Source organism: Catharus ustulatus, chromosome 15 (genome assembly GCF_009819885.2).
Source record: "Catharus ustulatus isolate bCatUst1 chromosome 15, bCatUst1.pri.v2, whole genome shotgun sequence".
In the NCBI taxonomy this organism is placed as follows: domain Eukaryota; kingdom Metazoa; phylum Chordata; class Aves; order Passeriformes; family Turdidae; genus Catharus; species Catharus ustulatus.
In genome coordinates, this window is record NC_046235.1 from 406,197 (window position 1) to 419,881 (window position 13,685).

The 13,685-nt window shown below is 46.7% G+C and overlaps 1 protein-coding gene across 1 annotated transcript; it reads left to right on the forward strand.

The window, feature by feature from the left end:
- The first annotated feature begins 218 nt into the window (after positions 1–218).
- On the forward strand, positions 219–11,316 carry NPM1 (nucleophosmin 1). Its single transcript, XM_033073439.2, has 11 exons — positions 219–364; positions 1,089–1,168; positions 3,130–3,249; positions 3,947–4,040; positions 4,715–4,818; positions 5,265–5,326; positions 5,774–5,828; positions 6,942–7,031; positions 7,861–7,962; positions 9,972–10,046; positions 10,968–11,316. The coding sequence occupies exons 1-11, from the start codon at positions 301–303 to the stop codon at positions 11,004–11,006; spliced, it is 885 nt and encodes a 294-aa protein (XP_032929330.1). The 5' UTR covers positions 219–300; the 3' UTR covers positions 11,007–11,316.
- Positions 11,317–13,685: the final 2,369 nt, after the last annotated feature.

A 13,685-nucleotide genomic window follows, 5' to 3' on the forward strand; every position in this document is an offset into this window, starting at 1 on the left:
CCCTACGTGTGGCTCGATCCCGGGGCAGAACGCTGCGGTCCCCGCGGCCCCGGCTCCATCCCCTCACTCCTCACACGGCCCCCGCCCCGCGGCGCCCCCTGGCGGGCCGCCCGGCCCCGGGAGCGACCACCATCCGCGTACGCGCGTGCGCGGGAGCGGCGCGGGGGCCGGGGGGCGGCTCTGCGCGCGACTCTCGCGAGAACGCGAGGCTATATCAGCGAGTGGGCGGGGACGGGGCTTCCTTTAGTGCGCGTCCGCCCGCAGCGCAGCACGTTCGGTCACTCGCGCCCCGGCCCCGCGATGGAGGACAGTGCTATGGACATGGAGAGCATGGGCCCCCTGCGCCCCCAGACCTTCCTCTTCGGTAACGCTTGCCGCGCCCGCGGCCGCTCTCTCCCGGGGCCCGCTGGTGCCGTGGCTTCCACAGGCCCCGGGGCTGAGCGCCGTGCGGGGCCGCGGCCTGTGCCGGCCGAGCGCCGCCGCTGCGCGGGGGAAGGAGAAGGGAAGGGGAAAGGAAATGGCAGTGGAAGGGGCGGGGGCGCTGTGGCGGGGCCCGGGGCGCGCCGCGTTCGTTCCCGCGCGTTCCGCACGTGGCGCGCTCGCCGCACGTGGCCGGGCCCAGCGCGCTTTGTTCCGCACTTTGTTCCGGTGCCTCCGGCCGTTCCTAAGGACGCGGCGCGCCGGGCGGAGCACATGGCAGCGCGGCCGCGGGCGGAGCACGTGGAGCATGGCGCGCTCCTTGCTGCCCATCACACCGGGCCGGGCAGCGCGGCACACACCGCGCCGGGCAGGGCCCGCAGCCGCCGGGGAGCTGGGGCTCTGCTGGGGCTCTGCTGGGGCTCTGCTGGGGCTCTGCTGGGGCTCTGCTGGGGCTCTGCTGGGGCTCTGCTGGGGCTCTGCTGGGGCTCTGCTGGGGCTCTGCTGGGCTGCAGGCCGCGCTCCCGGGGTTTTCCCACGTGTTCGCTCCGAAGTGCCGCTGGTTCTCTGCGCCGCCTGGCCTGGGAGTAGCAAACTGCGAAAGAACTGCTTAGCAGATACTCGCATCCTAAATAAAACAGGAGACTTGTAATTAAATTGTTTTCTTACAGGCTGCGAGCTTAAAGCAGATAAGGAGTTTCAGTTTAAAGTAGATGATGAAGAAAATGAACATCAGTTGTCTCTGAGAACGGCAAGTAGTGTTCAGTTTTTTACACTTTCCATTTTGAATGTAGTGGTGTGCTATGATGCTTTCTCTAATCATATTTCTAGTGATAATTGTTACATAAATCTCTTAAAAATAACCATTTCTTGTTGGCAGTGGAGCATATTCTGTCATTTCAGATTTTTTTTTGTATTTGAAGTTTCTCCACTAGTGTTCATTGTTGACAGCAAGCAAATGCAAGACTGGAAAACTTATGGTGGGCTAATAAATATATCTAAATGGAATTAAATGCCACACTCTACACTAAGGCATCCTTGATGCAAATAGTGCAGATGCTATAGGAGCAGAGGGGAAAGGATGGATTTGTATGAGTCATATATGGCACACTCTTGCAGAGTACTAGAAACCTGATTTTGAAAGCCATTTCAGTGTGTTCCCAAACATAACTCCAGTTCTTTTTCTTTCCCAGAAGCAGATAATAAGTAAATGCAAATACGAGGGCAGAAGGTTTATATTTTGGTTTATTGTCCTTGGTTTGTCCTCTGCATGGATGTAACTGGGAAACCCCATCTCTCTTTCAGCTAATTCATCTTAATAGGCTGTTGGGCAGTTCTTGGATGTGTCTGTCCTTGGAGCTTTCTGATGCCACACAAGTCAGACACAGTATTCAAAGGCTTTTGTTGTGGACTCACCATGGTTTTTGGGTAGCAGAACAATGATAGGCCCATCTTAACAGACAAGAGATTGAAGAGTTGTGGCATCTCCGTTGCTTATTACTGTGTTTATTTAAATGTAAGGAGATGCTTTGATACCTGGAAGCAAAGTCTGGACTAATTCCTACAGCAGAATTGCTTCCTGGAAGTCATTGACATAATAATGATCTCCAAACACTTCATGGTGCTTCTGAAAACACTTTTGTGGTAGTTTTGTGAGTCAGATGTTTTCTGTTCTTGTATATTCCAAGAAGTACAGCCTAGGCTTGACAATGAGTAATTTATTCCTAATTGCAATTCCTTGTGATGGAAGAATATAACAATAATGTATATGGCAAGTCCGCAGGCAGAGTTCTTGTATCTAAATGTTGGTTATGCAGGTAAAATTTGTGATACTTAAAATTACATTGTTTTGCTCAAAAGTTCTTTTCTGTTTATTTAGTTTTTCCTTGTAGAATGGAAACTTGTTTGCCTGTGCCTGAAGTGTTCACACCCACATCTGCTGTGGGGGTCTGAAAGCTTTCTTTGTGTGGCCTTTAGGAAAGGAAGCACAGAGCCTTGTGCACTCTGTTGGGAATAGTTGTACAAGGGATTCTTGCTTTTCACAGCTTCTGCAGGTAGTCCTGTCTGACACGCCCAGGGTTAGGGAACTGGAATTTCAGGCCTGACCGCTGGCTGTCACTCACTTGTCGCCTTGCAGCTATGAGTTTTGACTCTTCAGAAATTGCCTGACTCTTACCAGAGTAAGGGATCCAGGCACTTTGGTTTAGAAGTGCCTTGGGACAGCAGTTCTTAGTCTGTGGTGAATTGCAGCAGAAGGCACGTGCATAAATCAGTGTTCAACTCAGCTCCTGTTAAAATTGAGTCTCCAGTGGATGTCAAGTAAACAAAAGGTGCAGGGTGTGGTAAAGGAAAGCAATTGGAAATTAAGTGTTGCAGGAAGGGGAAGGATACAGGCTGTGATTCTGTAGAGGGAAGATGTGTTTGTGCTTCTTTCCTTGGGCCAGCTGTAGAGCTGACTGAACTTGCCACTGCCTCTTTTTGGTGTGGTGATCCAGCAACACGTGACCTGATTTCACTGTCATCAAAACACGCCTGGAGGTGCACCCTGCAAGTTTGTGTGGTGGAAAAGGCCTGGGATGGAGTCTGATGGAATCATTCATAGTCAGAAATGCAAATTTCAGTATTAATTGATGCCGAACAGTAAATGGTGTTCAGAGGATTTTAAAGTCTGTATGACGATGCTCAGACTGTGCCTTGTTCTTGACTTCACAGGTTACTTTGGGAGCTGGAGCCAAAGACGAGTTACACATTGTAGAAGCAGAAGCACTGGACTACGAAGGCAACCCTACTAAAGTAGTACTGGCATCTCTGAAAATGTCAGTGCAGCCTACAGTAAGTGCAGAGAGCTGGGAAAATCTGCTGTAGGTTTGGTCTCTAGTGGGAAAAGTTAGAAATGGCTTGGGTCAGCTGAATTTTAGTGAAATTGAGCAGTGTGTTCAGAGAAGCATCTACTTCTCTTGAAGCCCATACAAACATTTTTTTTTTGTGCCTAGTACATCTGCTTGAGTCATCTAGAAATAAGTGGCTTGTTCAAATTACACATTTTCTAGGTGATGGTAATTCTACATGGCATCTGTATATATACAAGTCTGGGCATATGCAGATGCATCTTCAGGTTGTGTTGCTTTCTTTAAACCTGCAATGAGAACAATTAGTTTTTTCTGCAGGTCCCAAGCTCTGAAGATGGTTGCTGCTCTGTTGATTTAAGGGCACCCTGTTGTCAGTTCTGTCTGGAGTGTAGTTTGACTCAGTAGAACTGCTGGGGCAGGTGGGATGGATAATGTTCAAACTGACATTGCTGCCAAGTGGAGTAGGAACAGATGTGTTGATCTGGCCTTGGTGTAACTGGGATGAGCACTGAGTGTAGTGAACCCCTGTTGGTGGCAACAGTCTGTGAAATGGCAGCTTGGGGTAACTGTGTTAGCCATGGAGTCTCCAGCTTCTGAAGCTCATTTCCACGTGGCTATAGTGTCAGTTGAGTGCACTGTGCCTGGAATGTTGGACTGAATCCCCATGCTTTGTCCCGCAGGTCTCATTGGGCGGCTTCGAGATCACACCCCCAGTGGTGCTGAGGTTGAAGTGTGGCTCAGGGCCTGTGTACGTCAGTGGCCAGCACCTCGTAGGTACGTGTGGCTGCTGCTGCTGTGTGCTGCCCCTGGCACCAACACACCTCAGGGGTGTGCAGATGTGCCTCAGGCACTGCTTTGCTGCCACTGACCCTCTCTATCTCAAAGGCACATCCTCGGTGCCATGAAGTGGCTGTGGGACAAAAGGTCAGAGGAGTCCTTGCACGCAGACCCTTGCTTGCCACTTGGCTTGTAGGGATAAGGGCATTTGTCAGCCTTGCAATTTCAGTTCTGATTTCTCCCCTTAGCTGTGGGTGTTGGTGTCCCACAGTAGGCTTTCTGCTTATCAGCTGAGTGGGAGAAAACTGCCCATGAAACAGTTCTTTCTTTCTAGTAGTTTTCAAATGTGTCCCCTTAGGAATGGGATAAATGTTATTTTTGACTTTCTGTGGTCAGAAAAGGCGGTCTGTTGTGTGTGAGGAGTGTTCCAACCAGTGTGTGGGATGGCTGTTCACCTGGTTTGGATTTCCCTGCAGTAGTATCTGCTTCAGTCAGCTGCAAAACCTCCTAGTCAGTGCTTAGGTCACTGGTGGGAAGCCTCCTCCAGTCAGTTCAGCACCTCAGCCAGACCAGACCTGCTTAGTTGTGGGTGATCTTTGTTTCTTACTGACATTCTTGCTTTATGTTGTTAAACAAGGTGAGGTTTTTACAATTTGCCTTTGCTTTATCAGCATTAGAAGAAGAACCAGAATCAGATGAGGAGGAAGAGGATGCAAAAATTGTTAATGCTTCAACCAAGAGACCAGCAAGTGGAGGAGGCGCTAAAACACCACAGGTACATGGATTACAGTCAGTTCACAGCATTTTCTGTTGGTTTGGTGTTCTAGGAGGAGGCAGTTAGATGCCTTGCTGTTTTAAGTGGGGAAGGATTGTTTTTTAATAAAGTACAGAAGGTCCCCAAAATTTTGCTGGAGGGGTAGATCTAATGGCTGCTTTTGTGGAAATTCTGTGCTCTGCAGTGACTGCAGGTTCTGGTATAAACATCAGTGTACTGCAGGAGTGTGAATGCTGATTAAAGAGCTGTACTGCAGGGGAAAGGTTCCTGTGCTCAGCATGTGCAGGGAACTTGTCAGGAGCTGTGGACTTGGCAACTGTAACTTCCTGGGTTTAGCTGAACTGATGGAAAGTAGCCTTGCACTTAGGCCACAGTTGTTTTGGATGGCAGTTGCACTTTAATACCACAAAATAGCAACAACACTTAAAACATTTTCTTTTTTAAAGAAAAAGCCCAAATTGGCAGAGGATGATGAGGATGACGATGAGGATGATGAGGACGATGACGAGTATGTATTCTTGTTTTGATAATGCATTTTACAGTACAGGGCTGACTTTCAGAACATGAATTGTGTGACATAGCTGGATGCTAAGTGAAAAAGCTCCTGTATCTTGGCCAAGGAAAAAGCATCCTTGCCTTATTTATCTCTACAATGCTATCTAAATTAATGTTCTTCAGATATATCATACTGGGCTTCCTGTTACTCATTAACTTCTAATTGTAGTAGTGGAAGTCCCTGGGATAAATCCTTTCAGTATTGAAGAGGAGGGAATACATTTAGCTGCTTTAAAAAGGTAGTGCTTGCCCTAGCACTTAGCCATGTGTTAAGGTATAAAGTAAACTTGCAAAGATTGCTTGCTTCCTTCATTAATAAAAGATTTTATGGGAGGGAGGGGGAAAATCAATTCCTAACATGAATCTTGAGTTATGGTGAGTGACTTCCTTTTAATTGTAGTGATGAGGATGACTTAGAGGATGATGAGGAAGAAATCAAAGCACCAATAAAGAAAGTAAGTGGCAAATCCTGTGATACAAGAGTAATTGGGCAGGTAGTCCCTTAAATGAAGGAGTTTGAGCACAGCTCTCTGGAATGTATGAATGGGGGATGTGTTAGGTTTAGCTCAGTCTGTGTTAAGAAATTGTGATTGGGATGAGAGTACTTGAGTGTGAACGTGCAGCCATCCAGTTCGTGTTTTGTTTCCTTGGCTGCAAGGGGGTCACTGGGATGCAGCTGCCAGCCTGGGCTGAGCCTGGATGGCTGCCTGGATGGCAGCAAATGGAGTCCTGCTCCAAGGGGGTTGTGCTTTGCAGTTCCAGTCCTTTGTTCTGTGGAAAGCACCTCTCAGCGAGTTCGGATGCAGAAGGAAGTAGATAAATGTGTGTGCCCTGGAAGGGTTGGCTGCAGGCCCAGGAGGGAGGTGCTGATCTGTCAGGGCCATCTACTGGTGTGCTCAGGGCAGGGCAGCTGCACAGGGAGGGAGGAGGGAGGTGTTTGGACTCTCACACTTGGGCTTCAATCTTACTGTTCATACCTACTGTTTAAAAACAGATTCTGAATGTTTGACTTGCCCATGTGCTGCTCTGTCCCTACTGAATTTCCAGAGGTGATGCTGACAGTGACCTGGTAAAGCCAGTCTGAGCTGCAGATTCCGGCCATCTGATAAATGATCTGGGATGGCTGAACAAGATGGTCCCTTGATTTAGATGGGATTTTAGAGTCCATATCTTTAAGATGTATGTGGTATCATGTCCTTTGCACACCCCAGACAATATTTCTGGATGAAATGCCAAACGAGGTAATGGCTGTGTTACAGAAAAAAGCAGCACTGAATGAGGTCATGGAACTGCAGTGCCACCAGGAATTAATCTTAAAACAGCATCTGCCCCCAGAGGCTGCATGCTGATATAGAAGGAAAGGTGATCTATTTAGGGAAAATGCAGTGGGAGTCCGACATAGCTGTGTGGTATCGTATCAATGCTTGTTCCTGTATGTTACTGTGCTGCACCAAGAGCTTTTCCTTTGGGTTAGGGTTAGGGTAACATGCTGTAACATTCCTGTAACATGCTGTCTGCAGTTCACTTCCAGTTCATTTGACAAAGCAACCTGTGTGCTTGCTTTTCAGCCTGTTCGTGAGGTTGCAGGAAAAAACATGCAGAAAGCAAAGCAAAATGGAAAAGACTCTAAACCATCCACACCAGCGTCTAAATCAAAAGTGAGTGAAAACAGCTGAGTAAAACAAAGGTTTATTCCAGTGGGGAAGCAAGTTTTCCTGCCTAATGGTAGCTTCAAACAGCATACTAACATTCAAGTTAGGTTTTTAAGTCTTAATATGAAGCAAATTGACAACACTGTTCACTGCTTCGTGTTCTCTGTGAAACTCTTCAGTGATCAATGTGTCCCTGCAACAGTCAGGGTCTGAAATCAGACAGTGTCCCTTGGGAATACGGGCAGTTCTTTGGTTTGAAGCATGAATCTATGGTTTTTGTGCAGCACCTTGTAGGAGAGGGTGACTGCCAACTGTGTCCCCACCGGAGGCTCTGCTGCTGCTAGGGGCTCTGATGGCAGTGGCCCTCTGCAGGACTGGCACTTTCCTTACCAGTGCTGTTGATTGTGTCCTGCCTCCTGTGCAGCTTCCCCTGCTGTGTGTGCTCAGGACAGAGCTGAGCAGGGGCTGCAGGGCAGGACAGCTCTGAGCAGCACTGCAGGTGTGCCTTGGGAAGCATGACTTCATCTGGCTGCACATGTGCACTGAACTCTGAATCATTAAATATTTTGGCAATTTTGGTTTCATTTCTGTTCAAAGAGTTGTGGAGACACCTGCCCAGAAGCAGAAGATACCAGCTATGCTAACTACAATAGCTCCAGACTTGAAAATGTTTCTTCTTCATGCTTCTAAGGAATGTGTGGGAAGTATGAATTTAGGTTTTGTTACTTTCTGAAAACTATGTGGACGATCAGTATGATAGTTAGTTTTTTAAAATTGATTTTATGTTGTCTGTAGCTTTGTGTGCAAGTTACTAACGAAATGAATGTTTTTTCAGACTCCAGATTCCAAGAAGGATAAAACTCTAACTCCAAAAACACCAAAAGTCCCCCTGTCGTTAGATGAGATCAAAGCAAAAATGCAAGCATCTGTAGATAAGGTGAGTTTTGGAAACGAGGTTTCTCAGCCTTACTTTTATACTTGGCAAGTGAGAAGAGGTGGATGACTGAAGAAATGCTTACAATGCTGATGGATGTGCCCTTACTATCAGTGTGTTGATGTTGAAGCTCAGAGTAGTGAACACAAATTTGGGAAAAAAGCCTCTGTGCTTGTGAGAAACAAAACCACTTTGTTTCTGTGTTTCTCCAGTAGTGCTGATTAGCAGTTTGGTATTCTTGGTGAACTCTGTTCAAATTCAAAAGACAAAACCAAAAATACCCCACAGAAATTCTTGGGTAATATTTATTGTAAAGATGACTTAAATAGTGCATATACACTTGAGGTTACTAAGTGAAGTGGAGGGAGTTCCTCACATGCTGGAATGCCTTGGCCTTGAAGCAGTCACTGTCAGTATTCACTGTCAGTATTCACTCTTAGCTACTGTTAGGTGTAAAGTAGGAAATGCAGTGACAGGCTGCTTGGCTGTAGCAGATCATTGTGAGTGAGGCTGGGCTGGCTCAGAGGTGCCAGTGTGTCTGTTAGGAAGCATTGTTGGCTTGCTGATGGGGAGTGTATATTTCCAGATAATGCACTTATTCACCCCATACAGTGGCAAACAAAGGTCACCTAAAGAATTCGGATTTTCTCCTTAGACCGTTGGTGTTTTGAGACTGCTTTGCTGCAGGAATGCAAATGGAGACCAGAAGTGTTACAGTGCAGGGTGGATGCAGAGTGAGCAGAGGCAGGCTGTGATGAGGATGGGAAATGCACAGCCCTGGGCTATGAACCTGGCATGATGGAGGGATGGATGAACCCGTCCTGGGGGTCACAGAAACCCCTGGGTGCTGCTGTGGTGTGTGGAATCATTCACAGGAGCTGAGATCAGTGCTGCTGCACTGGGAGCACAAGTGGCTTGACATGTCCCTGCAGAGGGGAACATGCAGAGCTGATAAGTGGCAAAAAGAGCTTTAAAATATATGATCTGGTGCTGAAGAGTGTTTCTACTGGGAAATGCTGTCTGAGCACTGTAGCAGGGAGCTACATTACATTAATGTAATGTTTTATCAAGGTGCTGCTGGAGCATCCCTTAGGAAGGGAAGGGGTGTTTACACTCTGTGCACAGGACTCCTGCTGCCAGCATGTAACAGCTTTAAAAAATCACTAGATTTAGAGCAGAGCTCTTAAGTAGGTGACAGGAAGCTAAGAGAAAAGTATGAGGTAAAACTGACCAAATCCAGGCTTTTGGTTGCAGTTTGAAATACTCCTCATGTTGCTGTTCCCTTTGAACAGAAATTTGCTGTCCTGTGCAGTGTGTTAAGTAGCAGCTAAGGGTACTGTCCTTGGCATGGCATGTTTCAACTGATTGACCTGAGAAATTGGAAAGTATCCTCTTGGGACATGTGAAAAGAAATCAGTGTCTCCTAAAATAGCATGCTGTATTATTTTCTGTGGAGATACTAGGAGACAAGGTAATAAACCTGCACCTATGAATTATTAACTGAATCTGCCTTGTACGCTTGAGCATGTGCAAAAGGCACTCCCAGGGATTACATGGAAATGTTTCTAGAACAGTTCTTCAAATTAACAGAAGTAGTGTATTAATAGTAGTGTTTAAGTTTTAAAGGATAGGTGGGAGGGTTCATGTTTTGCTTTAGAGGGCTGAAAACCTGTGAAGGGTGGTCTCAGGTTGTGTGCTCTAGTAAGAGTCCATAAACAATTAATTAGTTCCAGTTTAGCTGAGCAGCACAGGGCTATGGAAGTGGTGAATGCTGCTGTGCTCTTCAGCATCAGCAGAGTCTTGGACAGCAATTCAGTGTGCAACCTCTTCTGTGAGAAATACCTGGGCATGGGAGGAAAGGAAACTTTCAAAAATGGGTTAAAGCAGATTAACGGAGAAGTTGCAAGGTGAGTTCCAATTCCACATGTGTTGCAAAGGGTTTCAGCTTCACAGGTTGTTAAGTGATCTGCACAACCCTAAAGTTGTTTTTTTTTTTTTTTTTTTTCAAACAGGGGACTACCCTTCCTAAGCTGGAGCCCAAATTTGCCAACTACGTAAAGAATTGCTTCAGGACGGAGGACCAGAAGGTAACAGAACTCAGCAGGGCTTGATAAAGTCCAAAAACTTTTATAACCTGACTTTGAGATTCTTTTCCACTTCTTAATCTTTACAATCTTTGGACTGTTTCAAAGGGTTACAAACCACAATCAATACTTCAGATTAAATATATGGGAATGGTTTTAAGGGTTTAGTTGGCTAAAAAGGGAAAGCTAATATTTTATTACATTTTTCCAGCTTTTATATGGTTGGTAAATTATCTCTTGCTTACTAAAGCCACAGAATTTTCCTTTTGGCACCATATTGGGTAAGGAAATGAGCTGTGGTTTCCCTTGCTGCTGGATTTGGCCACCTAGGCCAGTCTGGTGTTCAGCCTTGTTGGGAGGGTGTCTGGGAGGGGGAGCTGTTTTGTGATGGGGATTGTGCCATTCCTGCTGTATTCTCTCCCAGAATCAACTGAGCTCTTGGAGGAGCACAAGCCAAAAGGTGGTACCAGGAAGCAAGCTTGAGTTAGTTATTACTTAATACAGACTAAACTGAAAATGTCTTAGATGTCCCTATCAGAATTCCTTCAGGTTAATTTTTTTGCAGTGACAGAATTGCTTCCCTCAGTGCTTCAGTAGCCTTATCTGATGGACAGATGCATCTGTCCTGAAGGAATGCTGAGAGGCAGCTCAGCTCCTGAGCTGCTGGGCCAGGGTAGCCAGGGTTCAGGCACTGTTTGCCTCTGTTTCACACCCATCCTGTCCCTCACCTCCACGGAGTTCCTCCTGGTGTGAATAACAGTCTTTAGCATAAGGACCCAGTGTCATGTCTCAGCTTGATTTTCTCTGAAAGGAATGTACTTTTGTTATAATTTAATGTCAGCATTTTATGAAATAAGTGCAGATAGTAAACTAAAAATTTTTAAGAATGGATTTCAATTTCTAACTTTTTGTGTACACTTCCAGGTCATTCAAGCTCTCTGGCAGTGGAGACAGAGTCTGTAAGAAAAGAAAACAGTTTAAACAGTTCAGTAAAATCTGCAGTCTTATTTCTGTAACCATTATTTGGCTGTTCTTTTTACAAATGCTGAAAGAACTTTCCCTCCTGTGTCTGATAAATGTCATCCAGATTACCTTGCCAAGAATGTGTTGTCCAAAATGCCTGTTTAGTTTTTAAAGATGGGACTCCACCCTCAGCTTCATTTTAAGTATGTATGGAATGTTTTGATAAGGCATGGTGGTGGTCAGACAAATGGAAACGGTGGGGAGACTAAATGTATGTGGAAAAAATAAAGTTTAGTATTTTAATAAAGTACTATTGTTTTTTTTTTTATGATGATGAGAGGTGTCTGCATTCTGAGGGCCTTAAAGTTCTCTGAGGAACTACTTTTGGGTATTTTAGCTGCTTCTCTTTACCAGGTACACAAGAACTGCCCTCCTGTGTTGTCACTTCAAACACAACTGCAGCTCCATGAGCTCTGCAGCTGCTGAGCCCATGATTAGTGAGAAGACTGGAGTGGCAAGCAGGGCTTTGTTCCTGTCTGGAAGTGACCACTAATGATATAATTGCCCAAACCAGCCCTTCCTGCATCTCAGTTCCTGACCTGCCTCACTGCTCTCTGGTTTATGGTTTCTCTCTAACTGCTGGGTTTATGGGGCCTGGAGCTCCACTTGTAAAATGCAATACTTTTGATTTAGGATTTGCTGGCTGTGCTGTTCCTCTGAGGAGCTGCAGACTCTGATGTTGCCTCTCATAATGACTGCTGGAGGGTTTTGTGGAGAGAAGAATTAGCTTGAATGCTGTAGGGTGTGCCTGGAGAGCTCACTGAGTGAGTTCAGAGCCTGTGGGTAAATTCCTCGGAATGCTGAGACTGATCTCCAACAAATCCTAAAGGAGCAGGAAGGCCTCTCAGGTCCTCACGTGATGCTAAGGGCCAGAGTTCACATTTGGGGCCATTGTTAAGTGAATTAAAAACCTCAGAGGTTGTAAGGGAGGGTTGTGAGGGCTTCCAGGTGAAGGGGAGCCTGGGTGTCATGTCCCAGTGTTGTGTCACTTCAGTGCTTGACTGTTCCATCTTGTGTCCATCCTGTAGTAATGGCAGGGAGACAGAATACTCAGAAAACATTCAGATAGTTGTATGGTGACAAAGTGCTGTAGTCCTTGTTATGTTTGGGAATTGGCACTCCTGACCTGTGTTCTCTCAGAGGGAGCTCCCTGAGTAAAGCAGGTTGGGGTTTTCCCCACTTAAGGGATTTGGGACATTTGTGTGCTGCAGCAGGTGGCTTTGCAGGACATGTCGGCACCCCCTGGGTTGTGCTGCTTGGGCCTGGGGGCTGTTCTGAGCATTTCTTACAGTTGTTCAGGTAGGATTTGTGCAATTGCATTTGTAAAATTGCCACTGAATTTTTGTTACATTTGCCATTATTAACCCTTAGCTCCTGTCCTGTGGTTGAGATGCAATGGAAAGCAGTGCAAGTCTCCAGAAGCAAAGAGTTCTTTTTGGGAAAACAAAGCCAAGTGAAGTGCATGGTAGAGAAGCAAAACAGTGTCAAAGATTCATTTAAGCTTGAGCATAATAGCAGCATGTGAAATGGCAGAGTTTGAAATGCCTGGTTTGGTGGGGTTATGTCAATAGATGATGTCATGCGCACAAGTGAGAGCAGATTTCCCTGGTGAAATGGAGCTAATGGCACAGACAGGCTTATTTAAGCAAAATTGCCCTCAATTTTGGCTGAAAGTGAAGATTGTACAGTAATTTTAGCAAGAGGCTTTCTAGCCAGTAAAATACTGTGATTATTAAAGTTTTGAGGAAGGCCCGGGTGGTGTCTGTAGTGACTGAGCACAGCAGGTCTGGGGTGCAGCCTGCAGGGGCAGCTCTGCAGATCCCTCAGTGCTGGGGTGGGACGTGGGTCAGGTCCTTGGTAGGCTGCTCAACCTCAGGAGGCATCTGAGGGCGTCAAAATAACTTCACTTGGCCCTGTTGGACCCCCAGTGTTTTCTGGAGTTTATGGAGTGGTGAAGGGTGGTCACTGCCCCACTCCTGGCCCTGGGGCCTTGTCCCCCCATGTCCAGCCCTGGCTCCTTTTGGGAATGGCCCTCTACTGACTCTGGCTGCAGAGTATCCTTGGACATTCACGTGCAGCTGCCAGCTCTTTCACTTTGAACAGAGCCTCAAGGGTTGATTTTACAGAAAGCTCAGATGTGGAAATACCTGCTGAAGAAAAATGACAAATCCCAGATGTGGGTTGTTGAAGTACTGCTCTTGACTTTCTGCAGAGCTGAAGCATGTTCTTGCCATGGCGATGATGGCACCAAAGCTGCAGTGCTGTGGTAGCTGTTGGGGGTTCTCTGTCTGACCCTGCTCCTCGAGGATGATTTGGGGACATAGAGCTGCACAGCCAAGTGCACTGCAGCAGCCATTGCTGCTTCCTCCTTCTGTGATGGGAAAACAGCTTGGCTTCCTGTGCAGGATGGTGGAACACCTCTGCAGGTAACTGCCTTCCCCTTTGGGAATTTGCTCTGCTGCTGCCTTCCCTGTGGCAGCACTGTCTGTCCTGGCTTTTTTTGTTTCGTTTCCTTCTGTGCCTGTGCCATTCCTTACAGTGCCCTGGGAGCTGGTGTGTCCCTGTGTGAGACAGGGGGGACTCACCCAGTTGAATGTGTGACCTTGCAGGGCTGGGCTG

Excerpts from the sequence above, each read along its gene's own strand:
- NPM1 (XM_033073439.2), top strand. The coding sequence starts at position 301 with ATGGAGGACAGTGCTATGGACATGGAGAGCATGGGCCCCCTGCGCCCC. Across the intron at positions 5,327-5,773 it reads GATGATGAGGACGATGACGA|TGATGAGGATGACTTAGAGG; the intron begins GTATGTATTCTT and ends TTTTAATTGTAG. Across the intron at positions 10,047-10,967 it reads TCAGGACGGAGGACCAGAAG|GTCATTCAAGCTCTCTGGCA; the intron begins GTAACAGAACTC and ends GTACACTTCCAG.